The sequence below is a fragment of the Myotis yumanensis genome, unplaced genomic scaffold, assembly GCF_028538775.1.
Source record: "Myotis yumanensis isolate MYYU_CA2020_CCGP unplaced genomic scaffold, mMyoYum1.0.hap1 SCAF_19, whole genome shotgun sequence".
Taxonomy (NCBI): domain Eukaryota; kingdom Metazoa; phylum Chordata; class Mammalia; order Chiroptera; family Vespertilionidae; genus Myotis; species Myotis yumanensis.
This window is the reverse complement of record NW_027223770.1, coordinates 3,962,258-3,983,079: the sequence shown is the minus strand read 5'-3', so window position 1 is coordinate 3,983,079 and position 20,822 is coordinate 3,962,258. Positions and strand designations below refer to the sequence as shown.

General features: G+C 50.8%; 1 protein-coding gene across 1 annotated transcript; it reads left to right on the top strand.

The window, feature by feature from the left end:
• The first annotated feature begins 6,820 nt into the window (after positions 1-6,820).
• Positions 6,821-20,275, top strand: UNC119B (unc-119 lipid binding chaperone B). Its single transcript, XM_070399398.1, has 5 exons — positions 6,821-7,080; positions 10,731-10,844; positions 13,675-13,783; positions 13,906-14,078; positions 15,864-20,275. The coding sequence occupies exons 1-5, from the start codon at positions 6,837-6,839 to the stop codon at positions 15,974-15,976; spliced, it is 753 nt and encodes a 250-aa protein (XP_070255499.1). The 5' UTR covers positions 6,821-6,836; the 3' UTR covers positions 15,977-20,275.
• The last annotated feature ends 547 nt before the right edge of the window (positions 20,276-20,822 follow it).

Below are 20,822 nucleotides of genomic sequence, written 5' to 3'. Positions count from 1 at the left end.
AGAATTCAGTGCTCGGCTCTAAGAATGAGGCCAGTGTTGATGGAGTCTGTTCTCAGGGCCCAAATAAGCCAGGCGGCCCACAGAGCTTCTTTCTTAGCTGGAGCCCACCCATAACTGGAGTTCTTTACTAATTCGGATTTAGCTGTTACTATTTCCAGTAGCTTTGCATGGGCTGCCAAATGGGGAAGAGACATGAAGAAGCCCTGCTCTAGGGAGCTGCAGGGAGGGAAATTGTCTGACAAGATCTCGGGCCAAGTGCTGGGCTGGGTTAAACCACTGCTTGGTCCAGATCTTAATCTTGCTGAGGAAATCAGGCTCCGGGTTGGCTGGAGCCGGTGTGTCGGACCTTTCTTCACACTTAGTACCCCCCCTCCCCCCCCATCCCCCACAGAGGAAGAGAGATGAGTTTTTCCAACATTTACTGGAAAGTTGTTGCTATAGCAGTGGTGAGGGGTCAAGGCAGAAAGGAGGTGGAGCAGGGAGGTTCTGGAGCGGGCTTGCCTCTGCTCTCTAGCAACCTGAGACGGAAGGCACCCCGTCGCAGCCCCCTGGCCCGGGTTGGCTGAGTTGAGTTTGTTGCTGGCCACTTTATTAGTAAAAGTAACCCCACTTGCTTTTTGGCTTCGGCCGTGTAGGAGGACTTGCTCCCTGGGTTTCCTCACTGCTTCCACTTGAAGCCAGCTGTTGCTTCCTCGAGGCTGGGTCCCCAGTTCCTTTCCTCTCAGCTCTGACTTGAGTGCTCTTTTCAGTTGCTGCACTTTCCAACCCAGCTCCATGGCTGCTCCCTGCCCAGTGTGCCTGCCCTCAGCAGAGAGGGGTCCCGGGGAAAGAGGCCATTGAAATAACTGGCTGAGCAACCATTCAGGAGACTCCTCCACACTGTCCCAGCACCAGCCTAGGCCCGTGGTCGGCTAACTGCGGCTCGCGAGCCACATGCGGCTCTTTGGCCCCTTGAGTGTGGCTCTTCCTAAGCCTTAGGAGTACCCTAATTAAGTTAATAACAGTGTACCTTCCTATATAGTTTAAGTTTAAAAAATATGGCTCTCAGAAGAAATTTCAATCATTGTACTGTTGATATTTGGCTCTGTTGACTAATGAGTTTGCCGACCATTGGCCTAGTCCTTTCTGTTACTGTTCTTCATCTCCCCTTCACACCCTTAGGGAAGATGTGTGACTAGCCTGACTTATAAATGAGGAGACAAAGGCTCCCAGAGTCACAGAGCTGGTAAGTGGCACCGGGAGGACTGGCTACAAAGGCTGTGCTCTTAACATCCTTTTTTTTAGAGAGAGAAACCATGTGAGAGAGAGTATGGATTGGCTGCCTTCCATATGTACCCAGAATGGGATAATGCTCAACCTACTGAGCCACACCAGCTGGGCTATTATGTTATTCTTTCTCTGAAAAAGAAAGTGACCTTTTAAGACTTAGTGATATGAGAGAACCAAGATGGCAGTGTAGGTAAATGCCTCCCACAATCACATCAAAATTACAACTAAAATACAGAACAACCATCATTGAGAACCACCTGAAAGCTGGCTGAATAGAAATGCTACAACTAGAGAAGTAAAGAAGAAAGCATATTGAGACTGGTACGAGGGGCAAAGGCGTGGAATGGGCTGGTCTGACACCCATGTGTGGCGGTTCTTTAATCAGGAGGGATATCTAATAAATAAACTGATGAATAAAATAGAATCAGAGGCATGGAACAGACTGACGAATCTCGGAAGGGGGGTAGCAGGGGTGAGAAGAGATTAACCAGAGATCTTATATGCATACTAGAGGCCCGGTGCACAAAATTTGTGCATGGGTATGGTCCCTAGGCCTGGCCTCAATGAGAGCCATATTCCCTGGCTACCGGCAGCCGGCCCCGCTCCCTGCTGCCACCCACCCCCAGTTCCCCATTCACCTTCGGGCAATTGGAACCTACCGGTGTGGGGGAGGGACCAAGAGGTTAGCTGGCAGGCCCTGATCACCCAAGATTGGGACCTGCGGGCTTGGGGCAGCTCCTGCGTTGAGCGTCTGCCCCCTGGTGGTCAGTGCATGTCATAGTGACTGGTCGTTTTGCCCTTCATTAATTTGCATATTACCCTTTTATTATATAGGATATGTTTTACCTACGGACACAGACAGTAGGGTGGTGAAGGCCTGAGGTGAGGCAGGAACCAAGCGCAGGGGGACAATAGGGGGAAAAAGAGGAACATCTATAATACTCTCAATAAAGATTTAAAATAAAAATATTAATTAAAAAAAGACTTAGAGATATAAAATGTATAAATAGCCCAGCTGGTGTGGCTCAGTGGTTGGTTGAGTGTTGACCCATGAACCAGGAGGTCATGGTTCGATTCCCTGTCAGGGCACATGTCCAGGTTGTGGGTTGAATCCCCAGTAGGGGATATGCAGGAGGCAGCCAATCAGTGATTCTCTCTCATCACTGATGTTTCTCTCTCTCCCTCTCCCTCTCTGAAATCAATAAAAACACTTTTAAAAATAATAAATAGAGTACATAGTGCATTTAAAAAATTATATGGTATGCAAAATGTAAAAACTCATCTATCTTGTTCCTACTACTCTATTCCCTAGAGCAGTGGTTCTCAACCTGTGGGTTGTGACCCCTTTGGGGGTCGAATGACCCTTTCACAGGGGTCCCCTAAGACCATCGGAAAACACATAAATAATTACATATTGTTTTTGTGATTAATCACTATGCTTTAATTATGTTCAGTTTGTAACAATGAAATTGGGGATCACCGCAACATGAGGAACTGTATTAAAGGGTCGCTGCATTAGGAAGGTTGAGAACCACTGCCCTAGAGGATAATACAGGTGACAGTTTGGTGTGTATCTTTTGTTTTATATGTGTTTTTATATCTATGTACATATACACGTTTATATATTTAAACATATTTATTGTGCACATGTGCAAATTTCTTTAGAATTCCATTAAGGAATTACTGGATCAAACAGTATATGCTTTAGAAATTTTGAAAGTACTGTCTTTGACAAGGCTACATGAATTTTCACTCACCAATCTTGTGCTATATGACTTTGGAATATGCCAGAAGCCCTTTTGGAAACAGATGGGATATAAATAATAAATTCATGCTTTTACAAAATAGCCCTCAGCCAGAGAAGGAAGTGACATGGGTACTAAGGAAATTATTAGCTCTCAGTCCCAGACTACAAGGCATGCCTGCAGTCCCAGCTGGGACTCACTGATGCGATGCATGCCACCTTTAGGGAGGCGGTAGGAAGGAGGACTGAACTTCCCAGCCTCTGCAGAAAAAAAGCCCTCTGATATCTTGCTTACCTTGGCTGCACAGCCCAGGGCCCCACCTGCCTGGCCTGATTTGAGGCAGACTGCCTGACTGCCCTGGCACACAGGCACTGTCACACCTCCCAGTGAGAAAACACGCAGTGAAGGAGAGGGACTTGCAGAGCACCCAGGGGGTGGAGGGAAGCCAGCCTTCTACTCCAGTCCTCCCAGGTTCAGCCCAGGGAAACCTTGGGGCTATTATTTAATACTAGAGGCCCGGTGCACGGATTTGTGAATGGGTGGGGTCCCTCAGCCTAGTCTGTTGTAATCTGGGACCCCTCAGTGGATGTCGGATCCCTGCAGGCTAGGGTTTGGCCGAAACCTGGCAGTCGGATATCCCCCTGAGGGATATAGCAGTGCTGAAGCGGCAGGCGGCCAGGGAGGAGCCCCAGCCGGGGTGGGCACAGCTCCACTGTGCCTGCTGCAGCCCCCGCCGCTGCCCAGTAACCAGGCCATGAAGGCGGGAGAGGCTCCCACCGCCGCAGCTGTGCTCTGGCTGAGCGGCGCTCCCCCTGTGGGAGTGCACTGACCACCGGGGGCAGCTCCTGCGTTGAGCACCTGCCCCCTGGTGGTCAGTGTGCATCATAGCAACTGGTTGTTCCAGTTGTTTGGTCGCTTAGGCTTTTATATATAGATGGTAAAGCTCAATTTTCCTTCAAATGGGGTATTAGTATATGTAGTTTTTTTTCTTTTTAAATATATTTTTATTGATTTTAGAGAAAGGAGGGAGAGAGAGAAACACCAATAATGAGAATCATTGATCGGCTGCCTCCTGCATGCCTTACTGGGGATCGAGCCTACAGCCTGGGCTTGTGGCCTGACTGGGAATCAAACCCAACTTCCTGGATCATAGGTCGATGCTCAAGCACTGAGCCAGGCTGGCTGGGCAGTTTATGTACTTTTTAAAAAACATTTTTATTTTTATTTTTTTGCATTATTTAAAAATCTTCATTTCTTTTAAAAAATCTTTATTTCTTGATTTACAAATTTGAAACATATATAATTTGTCTTCCAGACGATCTCTGTCAACAATTTTATCAAATGATTAAGTGCCACATAAAAAAAAACTTATTTAAAAAGAGGCTTTTTATATACCTTAGGGAGATTAGAAGCTATGATCCTAGTTTTTCCTACTCCTTTTTAAAAAGAGGATATATAAATGTATATTTTTCTTTTTTGTGTTTTCTGCTTTCCTAAAGACATAGTCTTTTCCTTTTAACCACAATTCATAGGTAGTGACTAGAGAAAGTACAGGCCCCAAGTCCCTTGTATGGCAGCATTTATTTAAAAATTTTTTAACAGAAAAAAAAGTGATTTAGATTGAGGTTGCTTTTAATTTTAAGAGAAAATAAGGCTACTTTGCTTAGCCTTAGCTTTCCAGAAATAGATCCTGAGATTCTTTTTATATAAATACACAAGCAGCCCTTGATCATATGCTTGTTGTGATAAAATAGTACAGAAGTAGCTCTAAATAGTGACATAGGTGAATAAATCCCCCTTTAGTCCCTTCCCAGAGGGAACCGTGGTTAACCCTTTATATCTAAACCCCTTCCATTGCAGTTACAAATACACATCTATATTTATATACCTTTTATTTTAAACAAATGGGATTCTATTTTCCTGCCGGTCTTAATATATCTTTGAGATCTCTCCATGCTAGTCCATATAGTTGTATCTCATTCTTTTTAATAGCTGCATAACATGAATGCAACTGTAATTTATGGTAATTTCTTATTTTATTTTTGTTAATCCTCATCTGAGGCGAGGATATTTTTTCCATTGATTTTTAGAGAGAGCTGAAGGGAGGGAGGGAAAGAGAGAGAGAGAAGCATTGATGTGAGAGAGACACATTGATTGGTTGACTCCCACACGCGCCGCAACAGGACCAGGAATGAACCTGCAGCTGAGGTATGTGCCCTTGACCAGGAATCAAACCCAGGACCCTCTGGCTTGCAGGATGACACTCTAGCCACTGAGCAACACCAGCCAGAGCCTTCGTAATTTTTAAAAATGTTACAAATGGTCCTGCAGTAAAAAAAAATCTTAGTGCTTACATGTAGGCTAAGTTCCTGGATGTGGATGGCAAGTAAAGGGGTTAATACATTTGTTATTCCTAGAAAGAGAAAAGCTGGGTCCAGGTAACTCTAGTCCTGGTGCCCCAGTGAGCACGTGAGTGGGACGTGGCTGTCTGTGAAACCCCCTCTTGGTGATTCACAATCAAATAGCATATTAAAAGTTCTGGAAATTCTTCAGTAACCACTCACTGCTGGATGGTTTAAAAAGAGTTGTTTGCAAAGGGAAAGACTTTAATTATTTGTACACATCTATTAAAATTTCCCTGATGGTTTGGTAAGTGCCACCCGGTGGTAATCTCCCAAAGACAGAACAGCATTTAGATAGGAACTTGGCCACATACTGTCCCGCCAGGCTGGGCAACCAGGGTGGAGTCAGGTTTGGATTTTGTCCAAGAACCAGGCTAGGCCTGTCAAACCCTCCCGTGCCCCTCCCATCAGGTGAGAGGGACTGGGCAAGTCTTGAGGCTGACCATGGGGAGAGGGGAGAGTTTCACCTGGCCTGTCTGAGAGGTGAAATCAGACCTAGCTGACAGGCTGCATCAGTCAGGCCCAGGCCTCCAACACAGAAGAGTGTGGATCCAGCATCCCCAGAGGAGGATCCACTTGGGGTATAGAAAGGCAGCCTTCCCCTCATCCCCACCCATCTTCTCCAATTGGTGGAATCACGGTTAATCAAGGTTCCTGCAGAAGTCACCCGTGAACCCCTCCCTGACCCCCAGACCACGCCTGTTACTCTGGTAGCGCCGTTGCTGTATGTGCCCCTCCAGCTGCCAGCGCTCTGGGTGTCCTCTGGTTCGTTCACACTAGTTGGGCTGTTCAAGAGGAAGGGCCCCATAATGAATGGCGCACTTCACAGTCTTCCCAACAAACCAGGAGCTCCTCCAGAGCAGGGTACCGTCCAGGCTTCCCTTCCCTCGTTCACTCATGCATCCAACCACCCGTCACTATCAGGGGACCTACGGGTGTGTGGGTCTGTGGCTAGACTACCCAGAATAGTGGTAGTGAGGCCGACGCAAACCCCTAGCCTCATTCCTTTTGTATTTCCTGGAGCCCAGCCCCGTGTCCGGCCCGAAGGGTTTAGGAATGAGTGTGATTGGAAAGCTGCTTTAGCACAACAAGCACTTTTAACTTACCCTGCGTAGCACAGATTAAAACCCTTTTCTCCAGATTTCCGCCTGGTCCACAGTTTATATGACAGTCATTTGACCGTACGAGGTGTTTTAAAAAACATTTGCGGTGCCTTTGGGGTGCCAATAGAGTATGGGGGTACTCAATTCCCAGACACGCCCAGGGCCCACCACCTGGCAGGAACAGGACTGGGGAAGGGCGGGCCCCTCGGCCCCGCCCCCCGCCCAGGGCCTCGGCCACGCCCCCAGGTGCCGCGGCCACGCCCCCCTCTCCATAGTTACGGCGCTGCGGAGGCGGCGGCCATCTTGGCGCCGGAGCGATGAGCGGGTCGAACCCGAAAGCGGCGGGCGCGGGCTCGACGGCCGGGCCCCGGGGGCTGGTGGCTGGCAAGGAGGAGAAGAAGAAGGCGGGCGGCGGCGTCCTGAACCGGCTCAAGGCGCGGCGGCAGGCGCCCCACCACGCGGCCGACGACGGCCTCGGGGCCGCGGTCACGGAGCAGGAGCTGCTGGCCCTGGACACCATCCGGCCCGAGCACGTCCTGCGCCTCGGCCGGGTCACCGAGAGTGAGTGCGGGCGGCCGCGCCCTCCCCTCGCGCCAACACGCGGGCCCTGCAGCGGAGCCCGCTCGCCCTCCCTCTGCGGCCGGGCCGCGCTGTCCCAACTCCGCGGGCCGGGCCTGCGGGCCATCAGCCCCCGCGAGTGACTGGAAAGGGACCCCGGTGCTTAACTGCCAACCCCGGGTCCGGCCCCACCGGGTGCCCGTGCCCGCTGGCCCTCGGCCGGGCCGTTCCGTCCTCAGCGGACTTGGCTGGGTGGGGTCCCCCTCGTTTCACCGGACCCTCCCACCCTGGTGCGTGGGCCGCTGGAAGCCCCCAGCCATCAGTGATGTTCCTGCTCAGCCAGCCCCACCCGTCCGTCCGCCGCCCTCCTGCACCCTGACCCCTCCTGTTTCCCGGCGTTTCCCTCCACCCTGTCCAGCCGCCCTGGCCCCTGCCCCCTCTGGTCCCAAGCGTCACCCCTTTGTGTGCAGGTGGCTCTGCCTTCCGACGCGTGGCCGTGGCATTTCATGCAAATTTTAAATAGTGCCACATTTTAAAAAAAGTTTCCGTTTATGTGCAAAATCTGAAAGGTGAATCCTGCTTTTGACACTTGTTCGAGTGACTTGGGAAGTATGGCAGGGTTTCAGAACCGCCTTTCTGCACGCGGTGCAGCCATCCTCCACCTTTTCACTGATGAAGGGCAGGGTGGGAGAAATGTATTGCCAAACCCAAACCTGGGTCGCCTCCGTTTCTTCCAAGCCAAGCTCTGACTTGACGTCCTTTCTCTTGCTGTCCCCCCCCGCCCCCCCACAAGAAGCAAGAATTTACAGGCGCCTGGTTAGGCCCTGCTTGCCCGGCCCCTCCCCCTGCAACCCCAGCTCTCCTCTCCCCTCTCCCTGACGGGGCTCAGGCTGACAGCGGTACCTGCTGAATTGCTGTACTTGTCAGCCCAGGGCTGCTCAGGCGCACCTCAGGGAGCAGGCGGCCGCGCCAGTGATTTGGGGATGGTAGTGGGTGGGTAGGTGGGCGGGTTGGGGAGGGCTTGGTCCAGAAGGGAATTCCCATCTCCTAAAAGAGTATCCGTGTGATTCAGGATAGTTTGATGTCCCCATTCTTCATCACCAAGTTGGGACTGTCCTTTGTGTACCTGAGTGTCTTAGAGGTCTGTTCACTTTCTTTGAAACATTGTGAGAAAGCTGCTCTGTTCTGACCCAGTTTTATTTGGGATCTGAAGGTACAGAAGTGCTCATCACCTGGTCTTTCTAACCTCATGCTTTATCCTGACATCCAGGGTGAAACAGGCCATTCTAATGCCTGGCCCAAAGCCACATCCTTGGGGCACCCAGGTCCTGTGTAGGAGCTCGGGATCGGTGCTCTGCAGCTTCTGGAGAACGCCAGGGGTCAGAGCTCGGTGACCTCGGGATTGGTTCCTGTTGTGTGTTTTTTATGTTATTTATTTATCTGTTTATACTATATTTTTATTGATTTCAGAGAGGAAGGGAGAGAGAGATAGAAACATCAATGATGAGAGAGAATCATTGATTAGCTGCCTTCTGCACGGCCCCTAATGGAGATCGAGCCCGCAACCCAGGCATGTGCCCTTGACCGGAATCGAGCACGGGACCCTTCAGTCCAAAGGCCAGTGCTCTATCTACTGAGCAAAACCAGCCAGGGCCTTTTGTGTTTTTTTTTTAATCCTCACCTGGATATATATATATATATATATATATATATATATATATATATATATCACCCAAGGATATTTTTCCATTGATTTTTAGACAGAGTGGAAGAGAAAGGGAAAGACAGAGAGAAATATCGATGTGACAGATTGTCTCCTACACGAGCCCCAACCAGGGCCGGCACCAGGGAGGAGTCTGTAACCAAAGTACATGCCCTTGACCGGAATCGAACCTGGGACCCTTCGGTCTGCAGGCCGACGCTCTATCACTGAGCCAAACAGGCTAGGGCCCAAGGATATATTTTCATTGATTTTAGAGAGAGGGAAAGAAGAAAGAAAGAAAAATATTGATGTGAGGGAGAACATTGATTCGTTGCCTCCTGTACGCACCTGACCAAACTCACAACCTCATGTGCCCTGACTGGGAATTGAACCCTCGACCTTTGGGTGCGTGGGACGACAGTGCTCCAGCCAACTGAGCCGCCCCAGCCAGGGCTTGTTACTCTTTTTTTTTTTTTTTTTTTTTTAATATATTTTATTGATTTTCCACAGAGAGGAAGGGGGAGAGATAGAGAGTTAGAAGCATCGATCAGCTGCCTCCTGCACATCTCCCACTGGGGATGTGCCCGCAACCCAGGCACATGCCCTTGACCGGAATCGAACCTGGGACCCCTGAGTCCACAGGCGGACGCTCTATCCACTGAGCCAAACCGGTTTTGGCAGGGCTTGTTACTCTTAAAGTCTGTTCCTCAGCAGCAGCCCTGTTACTGAGTACTGGCTAAAATGCAGAACTAATCTCCGCCTTTTTAGGAGTTACAGAATAATCAGTAGCTCTCAAGTTTGCCATCTTATCGGAGAGACAGCTGGTAAAACATGAAACAAGTAACACACGCAGGGGAGATAAAATAAAGTGACAGAAGGAGTTGTGGAGAAGACGCTGTGAGGAGTTATCAAAGAAAGAAATCAGTGACATTTTCTATGATCAATAGATGCTATTTTGATTAGCTGCTCAGTTGTTGTGGGCTCTTCTTCACTTTGGCCTAAACCCCTCTCCACCAAGTCTGTCCTGCTCCTGTGCAGGTGTGGCCCGCCACCTGGTTTTGTACAGCCACAAGCTAAGAATGGCTCTTCCATTGTGAAATAATTGGGGGTGGGGGGAATACTGTCTTGCAACACATGGTTTTATCAAATGCATGTATCTGCCCATAAATAGTTTTGTTAGAACACAGCCATGCGCGTCCATTTTAGTGTCTGCTGCTGCTTTTGTGCTCCAGTGAGAGTTGAGTAGTTGTAACAGAGACTGAGTGGCTGGCTGCAAAGCCTAAATCATTCGTGATCTGGCCCTTTAAGGAAAAATGTGCTGGTCTCTGCTTTGTGATACTTTGGTAAATAAGCACTATGTTAGCCATAAGTGTTTTAAAATGAAGTTTAAATAAATTCTGGCCACCCTGACCAGTGTTCTCAATAGTTGGTGTCACCCCGTACAGCAAAGGGTCACAGGTTCGAATCCCAGGCAAGAGCATGGTGTACCTGGATTGCAGGTTCGATCAGGGCCTGGGTCCGGGAGTATGCGGGAGGCAACCAATTGATGTGTCTCTTTCACATCGATGTTTCTCTCTCCCTCTTTCCCTCCCTTCCACTCTCTCTTAAAAAAAAAATCAATGGAAAAAACAAAACAAAATTCTTCCCTTTTGTGGCATCCAAGTTGGTCATGAAGGGTTTGGAGGCCATTTTTGAGGTATTTACAAAGAAATCTCCTTTTATTCCTGTTTCTAAAAATGTTACGGTAATCTTTCATTCACACCAAGTCCATGGTCTTTTTCCCCCCTTGGGTTCCCCAGTTCTCTCCACCCACAACTTTTGCTTATAACGTAAGTTTTTGTGTATATTTTAAGTGAACTGTGTAAGAAAAAACACAAGTTTGCCTCCAAACTTGAGAAATGCATGGTGATTTTGGAGAATTATTTAACGGCATGGCCTCTCTCATTTTCAGATTACTTGTGTAAACCCGAAGACAACATCTACAGTATTGATTTCACCCGCTTCAAAATTCGCGACTTGGAGACAGGGACAGTGCTGTTTGAGATCGCCAAGCCCTGCGTCTCAGGTAGGCCTCGGTGCTGCCAGGGCACCTGATAGTTGGAGTTGGAGTTGTTGTGGCCTTTGCATCCTGTGTCTTGGACTCCAGTGTGTCCCACTTCCACAACCTCCCGAGCCTGGCTGCCGGGCATGCTATGCTGGGTGAAGCCGAGTGGAGAGCCGGTGTTGGTGCTGGTCGCTGCGTTCTGCTTTCTGTGTATATCAGCTCATGCAATCCTCACACCTCTGGGAGGAGTTCTTGTTCCCATTTTACAAATAAGGAAACTGAGGCCCAGAATTTCCAAGTGACTTTCCTAAAGTCTTATGCTCTTTCATCTTAGCACGTTGCCTCCCCTTAGGAAAGGAACCCTTGAAATTGAGCTCTGATGAGAAAAGCTCACCTGAGCCTTGAGTCTGGGGACACTCTAGAAGGGTGATACCGAGGATTCCAGGCCAGGTCATGAGGCAGTTCACCTGGCTTCTCTCACTCTCTTTAAACAGTGTCTTATATTTCCCAGTAAGTCCTAGTTTGGATTTCAATCTCCACCATTTTCTGGATGAACAGAAAGCCCAGGCCTATGAACTCACCTCCTTGGGGTTCTTTAAATGAGCCTTGACTAGAGCTTCCTGTGCTGTGATAGTTTCAGGGGCATTCGTTTCTGTTTGGGGGACCACACTGTCTTTGGAGCACAGCACTGGAGATTTAGCACCCCCTGGAGGTGGGTGTTAGAACACCAGCACAGATAACCCTTCAGAGGATCAGTGTGGTCTAGTCTTTCTGCAAACCTTTTCTCCTCTGAGGTGCTCCTCAGAAAGGGCCTGTGGATTTGGTAAGTCCGGAGATTTTCCTGAGAAAGTCCGTCTCCGGTTAGTAGCATAGTCAAGGTTAGAGCCTTGGTCTCCTCACCCCACCCAGTATTTGTGTGTGTGTGTGTGTGTGTGTGTGTGTGTGTGTGTGTGTGTGTCTGTTGGCTCTTTTCATTTTTTTTTCTTTAATTCTTTATTGTTTAAAGTATTACTCTGCCTCCCTTTTCCCCCATTGACCTCTCCCTGGCACTCCCAGCCCCCAGCACCCACCAGTATTTTTTATGCTGCCGTAGTGTGGTACTGATCAAGGCACCCGAAGGCTCAGGCTTTTGGGTGCTAAGCTTGTTTGGGAGGGTCAGGGCCAGCTAGTTTCCTGGCTGGGGAGTTCACATCCCCGAGCCACGTGCCTTATACGTAGGATGGTTCAGGGACCCTGGGACTCCTTCACGTGTGCGGGTTTGAACTAGACTGGGCGCAGAGCAGTCATTTCAGTGCAAAACTGAGCCGTCTCAAGACTGTCAGCGGCAGATGCCGCAGATACACTTTGCTTTTCAGCCTCTCCAGTCTCTACCTTTACAGATCTTGGTTGACAGACCAGGCTCACCCTGAGGCAGTTCCCTCCAGCAGCACTTACTCGGAAGAGTTGGAATCCCTGAGAAGATTTGGTCTGGCTCTCTGTGTTTTGTTTTTCTGTTAATCTTCACCCAAGGATATTTTTCCCATTGATTCTAGAGAGTGGAAGGGAGGGTAGGAGGGGGAGAAAGAGAGAGAGAAAGAGAGAGAGAGAGTGAGTAGAGGAGAGAGAGAAGCATCGATGTGAGAGAGCCACATCAATTGGTTGCTGCCCACACCTGCCTGACTGAGGCAGGGAACCTGCAACCCAGGTATGTGCCCTGGACCAGGAATTGAACCCGAGACTCTTAGTGTGCGGCCATCGCTCTAACCACTGAACAATGCTGGCCAAGGCTGGTCTGACTCTCTTTGAATCATATGGTGAGAGCCAGGGCTTTGGAGTCTTTGGGTACAAACTCTATTCAGGCTGGTTGCCCAGTTGCTCTTGGGCTTGTCACAGCCAGAGATGTTTGATGCTAAAAGACTTCTCTAATGTTGCACCCATGTTCAGCCTAGACCAGGGGTGGGCAAACTTTTTGACTCGACAGCCACAATGGGTTCTTAAACTGGACCGGAGGGCCGGAACAAAAGCATGGATGGAGTATTTGTGTGAACTAATATAAATTCAAAGTAAACATCATTACATAAAAGGGTACAGTCTTTTTTTTTTATTTTTAGTTTTATTCATTTCAAATGGGCCGGATCCGGCCCGCGGGCCGTAGTTTGCCCACGGCTGGCCTAGACCTAGAGATAATATCCTTGCTGGACACTGGGTGGCTACTAGAGGGAACTGTCTCTTTGTTCACATTAGGATGGCTTTCTGATTCATTTATAAATCTTTCATTTCCGGGTTCAGGAGTGGACGAGACCAGAGAGATCATTACCTCATTCAGGTCCCACACATTGGTTCACTGCCAGTCTGCTCCTCCCTTTCCCAGGCGGTCGGTGTTGGACTTGGAATAGGATTTGTCCCGGGAAGTACAGTGCTCTAAGGCTGTAGGCCAGTGGCTTCCACTTAATCAGCAGAATCCTTCTAGGAGTTTGTCTTTGCTGCCTGTCAGAAATGTTTGCGTTCTCTGAAGGAGCCTTTTGACTAGTTTCAACTTTTGCAACCTCATTCTTTTGGTTAGTGGCTGGCACATCAGCTTGGTCGGCAGGCCTTCAGTCAGACCGACCTGGATTCAAATCCCTGCTCCCTCATTTACTGTTTGGTGGGGCTTTGGACATGTTACTAACCTCTCTGAGCCTGAGCTTCCTGATGGTATAGGAACGCCTCACAGGGCTGTGGGAGGGCTCTCAGCAGCCTTCAGCCCAGGACTGGCACGTGACAGGTGCGCAGTAAAGATCGGCCATCCTGCTGCTGGCGCTAGCACTGTTGATTGTGCGGTTTGGACTGTGGTGCTGAGATGCTGTGCTCAAGATTCTGTGTCCGCTTTCAGACCAAGAGGAGGAGGAGGAGGCAGGTGGGGATGTGGATACCAGTGCAGGACGCTTCGTCCGCTATCAGTTCACACCAGCATTTCTCCGCCTCCGGACAGTCGGGGCTACGTGAGTACCAGCATTCCCGGAGGGAGGGCGTTCTGCTTGTTGGCAGAGAAGAGTGGTCTCAGCTGGGTTGGCTTTAGAGGAGGGAGGGGACAGACGAGGGCTCACAGAGATTGATTTTGCAGGGTGGAGTTCACCGTGGGAGACAAACCTGTGTCAAACTTCCGGATGATCGAACGGCACTATTTCCGGGAGTGCTTGCTGAAAAACTTTGACTTTGATTTCGGCTTCTGCATCCCCAGCAGCAGGAACACTTGTGAACATATCTACGAGTTTCCCCAGCTTTCTGAGGATGTCAGTACGTATCCCTGACTTGTACAGCATTCTAGGCTTTGGGGCCAGAAGGAACAACCCTGAAATCCATCTGGTCCAGTGCCCGCATTCTGCAGAGGAGGGAAATAGTGACAGGATGCAGCCACCTCTACTCGTTTGACCGCAGGCTTCTCGTTTCCTGCTGCTCCCATCTAACGTTTCAAACTCGGACACTGCCCGCCTGGGAGCACGGGAGGTTTAATAACACAGGCCGCCCCTTTCCCACCCCTGCTGCGGGAAAGGGAGTGGCAGAGGGAGATAAGTGGAGGCCATGACAATCCCCGGGACTCTGATTAGATGCAGCGCCTCTCCTATCCCCTGTTAGTCAGGGTTCCCACTGTTCTGCTCATCTGCTCGGCACTCTCACTGTTCCCTTAATCACAGCTGGAAAGGAACTGGGCTAAATAGAATCATACGTCTCAGGACCTCCTCTTGCTCAGTCTCTGCAAGTAGAAGTTGGATTAGATACACTGTTAGAATAGATCCAGAGGAGACTGGGAGCGGTACAGGTTTCAGGTTTTGGAGCAGGAGAGACGTGGCAGAAGCAGAGTCTTTGGGAGAGAAACCCTGAGGTTGTTTGGAGGAGGAACGGCAGGCCCCAGAGAGCGGGGCCAAGGCAAGGGAAGAGGTGGGCCTCCCAGGGGAAGAACAGGCTTTTCCCGTTTCTGTGACTTTGGTCCCTCTCAGGTTCGAATCCTCTGTTAGAAAATAGAGAAAACTCCTGGAACAATGAGGGTGTGTGTGGGATCCTGTGAATAGAGGAGTTTAGTTGGCCTGTGGGGAGGATCTACTTATACTGACTAGTTTTCTCAGAATCCGAAGGCGCTTACAATTGTCATATTCTGACGGCCAGGTACTCTTTACTCGTGTGGCAGTGCTGTTCCCGGGTAGAATGAGGACTGCGGGATGTGGGCGGGGGTCGAGGACAGACTCTGATCCGAGTTTGAACCCTGCTCCCTCAGATAGACTGGAATCCATAGCTACTTGCAAGAAGAGATTATGTGTAGCAGGAGGCCAGCATTCTGCATATAAGCCAAGGAACTGGTCGGGTTAGGGTTCAAAGAAACTCACACAGTCAGTGTTACCTGTTGAGGACATTTCCCCCAGAAGACTCAGAATAGCCAAAGTCATTACCTCCAGGCTGGCCAGAGGAGTGACTGTGTGATTAGCTTACCTCCACCTGGTACAGAGGTCTGGGCAGCTGCCTGAGCAAACAAGATTGAGACCTGGATCCCAAGACAGACAGACCTTTTGCTGCATCATTTCCAGGTTAACACCGAGCCATGTCCGGAGAGGGCTCCTTGCCCCTCGTCCCCCTGCACACACCTAGGGTTTCTCTGGTTGCTGGGTGCTCGTGGGCAGTGGCCTCAGGAGGCACAGCCTTTTGTATTTGGACCAGAATGTAGGGGATCAGAGAGACACTGAGTAAACAAGTTGCTGTGGTCTCTGTTGGCAGAAAGGTAGGCGCATTCCCTTGGGCGCCGACTCAGAATCAGGCTGAGTGACAGGCAGGGCCTGTCAGCGAGTTGAGTGCATCGTATGTGCAGTGGGTCTCAGGTTCCGTTTTGAGGCCTCTGTAGTCCCAGTTCCCCTCTCAAGAGCTGGCTCCCCTGTTCTGCCCTCATTATTCTGGGAGAGTGCACTCATAGTTCCCAGGAGGACCAGCTTACTAGTATGCATGGTAGCGGGGATGCTAAGTGTTTGTCACCTAGCTCATGGGCAGACTCACACATTAAGTCTTGCTTGCTTGTTTGCTTTCCCTAACTTGCAGTTCGTCTGATGATTGAAAACCCCTACGAGACCCGTTCTGACAGCTTCTACTTTGTTGACAACAAGCTGATAATGCACAACAAGGCCGACTACGCCTATAACGGAGGCCAGTGACTGCGGGGCTGGACAGGGGAGTGCTTTGCTGCCGCCCATGGTCCTGGCGCCTGGAAGTGGTTAAAGCTGCTGTATGTCACGCACCGGGGACCTGGCCCCAGGAAGCCACAGCTGGGGGGCAGTTTCCGGTGCCCCAAGAGAGGTGCCAAGCAGCGCTGTGTTTCCTTCCCCAGTATTTTCTCTTTCCTCTTTCCCCTGCCCTTTAGGTCAGAGGTCCTATATAGCAAAGATTAGGATAAGGGTCCTCAAATCCAGATTGAAAAAGAAAGACTATTTTCATGTAGTCATAGCTGCCTAGTGGTTGTCCTGACGAGCCTGGGTCTCTGCAGGGCTGTGCCGGGCGAGGAGGCTCGAGCCTTCTGTAGGTTCCTGGGTGCCGTGAGCTGCGAGCTCAGCCTCCTCCGGCACCGTCTCCTATTTCTGGGGTTGCCATCGGCACAGTCTGACCTCAGCCTGTGCATAGTTATAAACCAAATGGAAAGAAACTTGAAGGGGTGAGGGGAGGAATGGCGCCAAGAGGTGAGGCACGAGGCTGGTGAGGCTGCCACACCGCAGGGCCCACTGTATGGAGAGGCTGCTCACCTGCCTGACCTGCACGGTCCCCGGCAGTCCTCCCGGGACCCAGCAAGGTGTCAGCTGGCAGTGCCTTCCGACCCTCGTTCTGAGGGGAGAGGAGCTTGCCTGCTTCGGGCTCCTGACTCAAGTACCTTCTGAAACGGAATGTCATCTCTCTCGAGGCCTCGTAGGCCTCGTTGTGTGTTGTTTTTTCCAGGCTTCTTTTTGGGAGGTTGTATGAAATGTCAGTGGTGGTCCTGGCGTATGTGACGTGCAGTTAGACTTCTGATAGCACAGTTCAGGCTCTTGGGGCTACTCTGGCTCACATTGGGGCTGGTATAGTCACTGACCAGCAGCCGCTTAAAGGCCGTGTTGGAGTTCCTGCTCAGCATGGCCTGGAGGACTGGCTTTTGATGGGGATTTGCCTCTAAAACTCTGTGGACTTCTTACTTAGGGTCTCTCTGTCTGCCTTTCTACTGAAGTTGTTTCTGGACCCGTCCTGGCAGGTCAGATCTAAGTAATGCATATCGGTCCTTCAAACTGCCAGTTGGAATCTTTTTGGGTGCGAGGCCTCTCAGCCTGTTTCACCTGTTCCGAGGGACGAGTTCTCTGAAAAGCTTCCGTCCACATCTGGCTCCTTTTGTCCGCAGGCCTTGCCGGATAGACTCTCCCCTCCTTCACGCCCTGTGGTGTCTGACGGGGTGGGTGACTTCAGGTGCTTGAAGGTCACTGCGGTGGCCAGGCTTCAGCACTGATAGGAAGGCCGCGCGGGAGGTCCCAGGGATGTGGGGATAGTGACTGGCACCGACACAGTGACTGGCAGGAGAGCTGTTTCCCAAAGCTCGTGGGAGGAAGGCCGAGAGGGGCCCAGGAAGGAAGGGCCAGCGCTGGGCCACAGGAGCCCCTGTGCGTCCCGGGACCCGTGCTGCTCCCGTTTGGGTTCTAGAGTGAGTGGTCTTGAGCCTCGGCGTGGTGCTGTGTGTCAGGCCAGAGTCCGGGCGGTGCCAGATACTGATGCTTTCTCACCGAGAAAGCCCTTGGTTAGCCCTGTGTGCCAGCACCGGGTCCGACCAATGAGGGGAGGGAGGTCCGGCACCCTGCAGATCGGGAAGTCTCCGCACTGGAGCGGATGCAAACCCAGGTGCCTTACGTGGGCTCTGCCCCACGCTGCTGGGGAGGCTGCTGCGCCCTCCCTCCCCCGTCCGCCCACAGGCGGACAGCAGCCCTGCCTCTTGCCCTCCCCGGGGCTCCGCTAGCACCTCATGCCTGTTGAGCTTCAGAAGCCCCGTCTGTGACGAGCCCGGAGCCCCATCAGGAGGGTTCCTACCATTTGACGTTTAATTCGTGTCAGGATGTGGCTTCTGGAGCTGCCCAGAGCTCTGCTCAGTAGAGGGCGTCTTGGAAATGTGTCCCAGGGCAGCCTGGGTCTGGCTTGAATAGCGCTGCGTCCTCTTCCCCACTAGCTTGCCTTAGTCTCCCTGGAGACCATGTTGAGGCCAAGTGCTCCCACGGCCCAGTAGGACAGGGTTGGCATCCTGTGCGACTGCAGGTCTGGTGCTCTGTGCCTGAGACTCTGGCCTCTTGGGTCCCGCTGCTCAGGGAAGTTTGAGAAGCATCACCACTCTGTGTGTTAACCAGGGTGAGTTTGAAGTTCACGTTTTTGTTCCTGAATTGGGCAGAGAAGTGGAAGTCATACTTCTTCTGAAAGTATCTGAACCAATCAAAAGTTGAATCAGGGCTGGAGGCCAACGCTAGTGAGGAACCTGGACTGTGGGTGATACGATGGGAGGAAAAAAAGCCCTGAAGCCCTGACTGGTGTTGCTCAGTGGGCAGAGCATCGGCCCGAGGACTGAAGGGTCCCAGACTCAATTCCAGTCCAGGGCATGTACCTCGGTGGCAGGCTTGATCCCCAGCCCAGCCCTGGTCTCAGGGTGTGTGCAGAGACAACCAATGGATGCATCTCTCTCACATCGATAGCTCTCTCTCTGTGTCTCTCCCCCTCCCTTCCACACTCTCTAAAAATCAATGGGTGGGGGGGATATCCTTCGGAGAGGAATTAACAACAACAACAAAAAGGCCCTGCCTGCTCTCTCTTCAGAGCTGGCCGTGGAGAGGGACAGCTCCTGGAGGGAGCACCTCCCCGGGGCTGCCGGGCCTGCTGCCTCGCTCCTGCCCCTCTGCTTGGGAGTCTCCTGGGAGAGCCTCCCTTCCCCCGTGAGGCCTTCGGGCTCAGACGCGCTTCGCGCTTCTCCAGAGAAGACCCTGCTTTGTTTTCGTCTGTGCTAACGAGGGACTAGGCAGTAACTGGTGCTGGCTGCCCTCTCCTCGGGTGTTGCTCAGTTCTCTCACAGAGGCGGCCGTTTCCAGGGGCCGGTAGGACTTCCTGAAGACAGCCGTTATCTTTGGGCATCTGATTCCCAAGTAAGGCAGGACTTTGGAAAGTTGGGCCTAACCATGGACTGGCGATTCTTGACATGGCAGTGACCGGGGAATCTTGAACCTGTTTTTTCCAGTTGAGGGTCCCGGATTCTCTGTGAGAGAGGGCATACGAGGCTGTGTCTAATGTACAAATAAGGTGAGTCCTGCCGTAGTGTGTCCTGCCAGCTGGGGGCTCCCAGGGCCTCTTTCCTCTGTGAAGGAACCTTCTTCTGGTGGCCACCGGAAGGGGTGGGGGCTGGGGACTGTCTGTGCTAGAACCAGGATTCTGACACAGAGGTGCTGCTGAACCCGGGAGCCTGTTCGGAGCCGCACGTTACATTCCATGCAATAGGCCGTCTTCGCCACAGGGGTCTGGCGGAGGTGGGCTTACCGTTTACAGGGTCACATACAGTCACTGACGCTGGGATCGCCTTTTCCTGTAAGTCTGTTTTTTACAGAATAGAAGCAACATCAGTGACCTGAGCTGTCCTCTTACCTTCACCTGAGATCCTCAGTCCAGTTTTTATTCTTTTCTGTTTTGCTAATTGTTTTATAACCACAACAAATGAGTACAGAGAATGCCCTGTTTGAAACATCACAATAAAGGTTCAAGATCAAGATGTTCCTTAGGCAAGGCTGAAGATTTCAGTCTCTGGTATTTGGAATTTAGGCTGCAATCCTTATTTTTGGATGGATCACGATGTGTGGGACAGTCCCTGCTTTTAACCAGATTTGAACAGAAGAATGGCCACTGGCCCAGGTAGAAGGAGATGAAGTGTTTGGTTTCATGTGTCACGTAACTACCGAAGTTCCTCCCCACGACGCAGTGCCGGGTGGGGCTGCACATCTTGTCAATTTTTTTTTTTTTTCAAATTACAAGAGAAAGTAGAAGTGAGCCAGTTAGACTCCGTGGGCTCAGGAAACAAGTTACAGAGGCAGAAGGGCCCTTGGAGGGGAAGGAAGGCAAAGGTAACAGGTCGGAGGGGAGAAGGGGGAAGGGAAAGGCACTGCGTGCTCCTGAGAGGGAGAGCAAGACTCAGCTCCCCTCACTATGGCCGCAGTGTCCTCCATGTATGTTCCAGCACATTCCAGGAGCCCCGCTGCGTCTCCTCCACACGGGCGGGTTTGATCACCGCCTTCCTGTCACACATGATTACTGTGGAGCAGGGCTTGGCCGGTGGCAACGGCCTCCCGGGGGAGGGGTTGGCACATCTCCCCCATTCCAGTTTTTATTGTCTTTGTGTCCAAAGTAAACTAGGTGACTAATTTGTATAAAATGTTATTTTGCCACAAGAAACAGAAATAAAGATTTTCACAGTATATGTACCCTCTTGTCTCCTGACTGCGCTCCTTGTGTTGCTAGAGGGAGCAGGTATGGGGTGGGGTGGCCTTTCTGTAAACAGCTGGAGCATAGCTGGTTTCCAGGGTGATTGGGGAACAGTTTTGGGCTTTAGGTTAAATATTTTTGCTTTATTTTGTTGGGGGCCTTTGAGAAGTAAAAATTTATATACATATTTAAAAGTTAAGGTATGCTTTAACTATAATAAATTCACCTCATTTAAGAGTACAGTTTTATACAATCATGATACAGGGCATTCCCATCAACCCAAAAAGTTCCCTCAAGTTCCTGGTCAGCTCTCTCCTTCCACTCCAGCTCCTTACAACCATTGTCCGATTTCTGTCTCTATTGGAAAAACTGTACACCTTTAATGTAAAATGTATATTCATGTTTAAGGTCACAAATGAGTTAATTTTAAAATAAGTCTGGTTTAGCCTGGCCAGTGTGGCTCAGTGGTTGAGCATCAACATATGAACCAGGAGGTTATAGTTCGATTCCTGGTCAGGGCATGTGCCCGGGTTGCAGGCCCAGTCC

Coding starts and splice junctions, on each gene's coding strand:
- UNC119B (XM_070399398.1), top strand. CDS start 6,837: ATGAGCGGGTCGAACCCGAAAGCGGCGGGCGCGGGCTCGACGGCCGGG. Junction 7,081..10,730: donor CCTCGGCCGGGTCACCGAGA/GTGAGTGCGGGC, acceptor TCTCATTTTCAG/ATTACTTGTGTAAACCCGAA. Junction 14,079..15,863: donor CCAGCTTTCTGAGGATGTCA/GTACGTATCCCT, acceptor CCTAACTTGCAG/TTCGTCTGATGATTGAAAAC.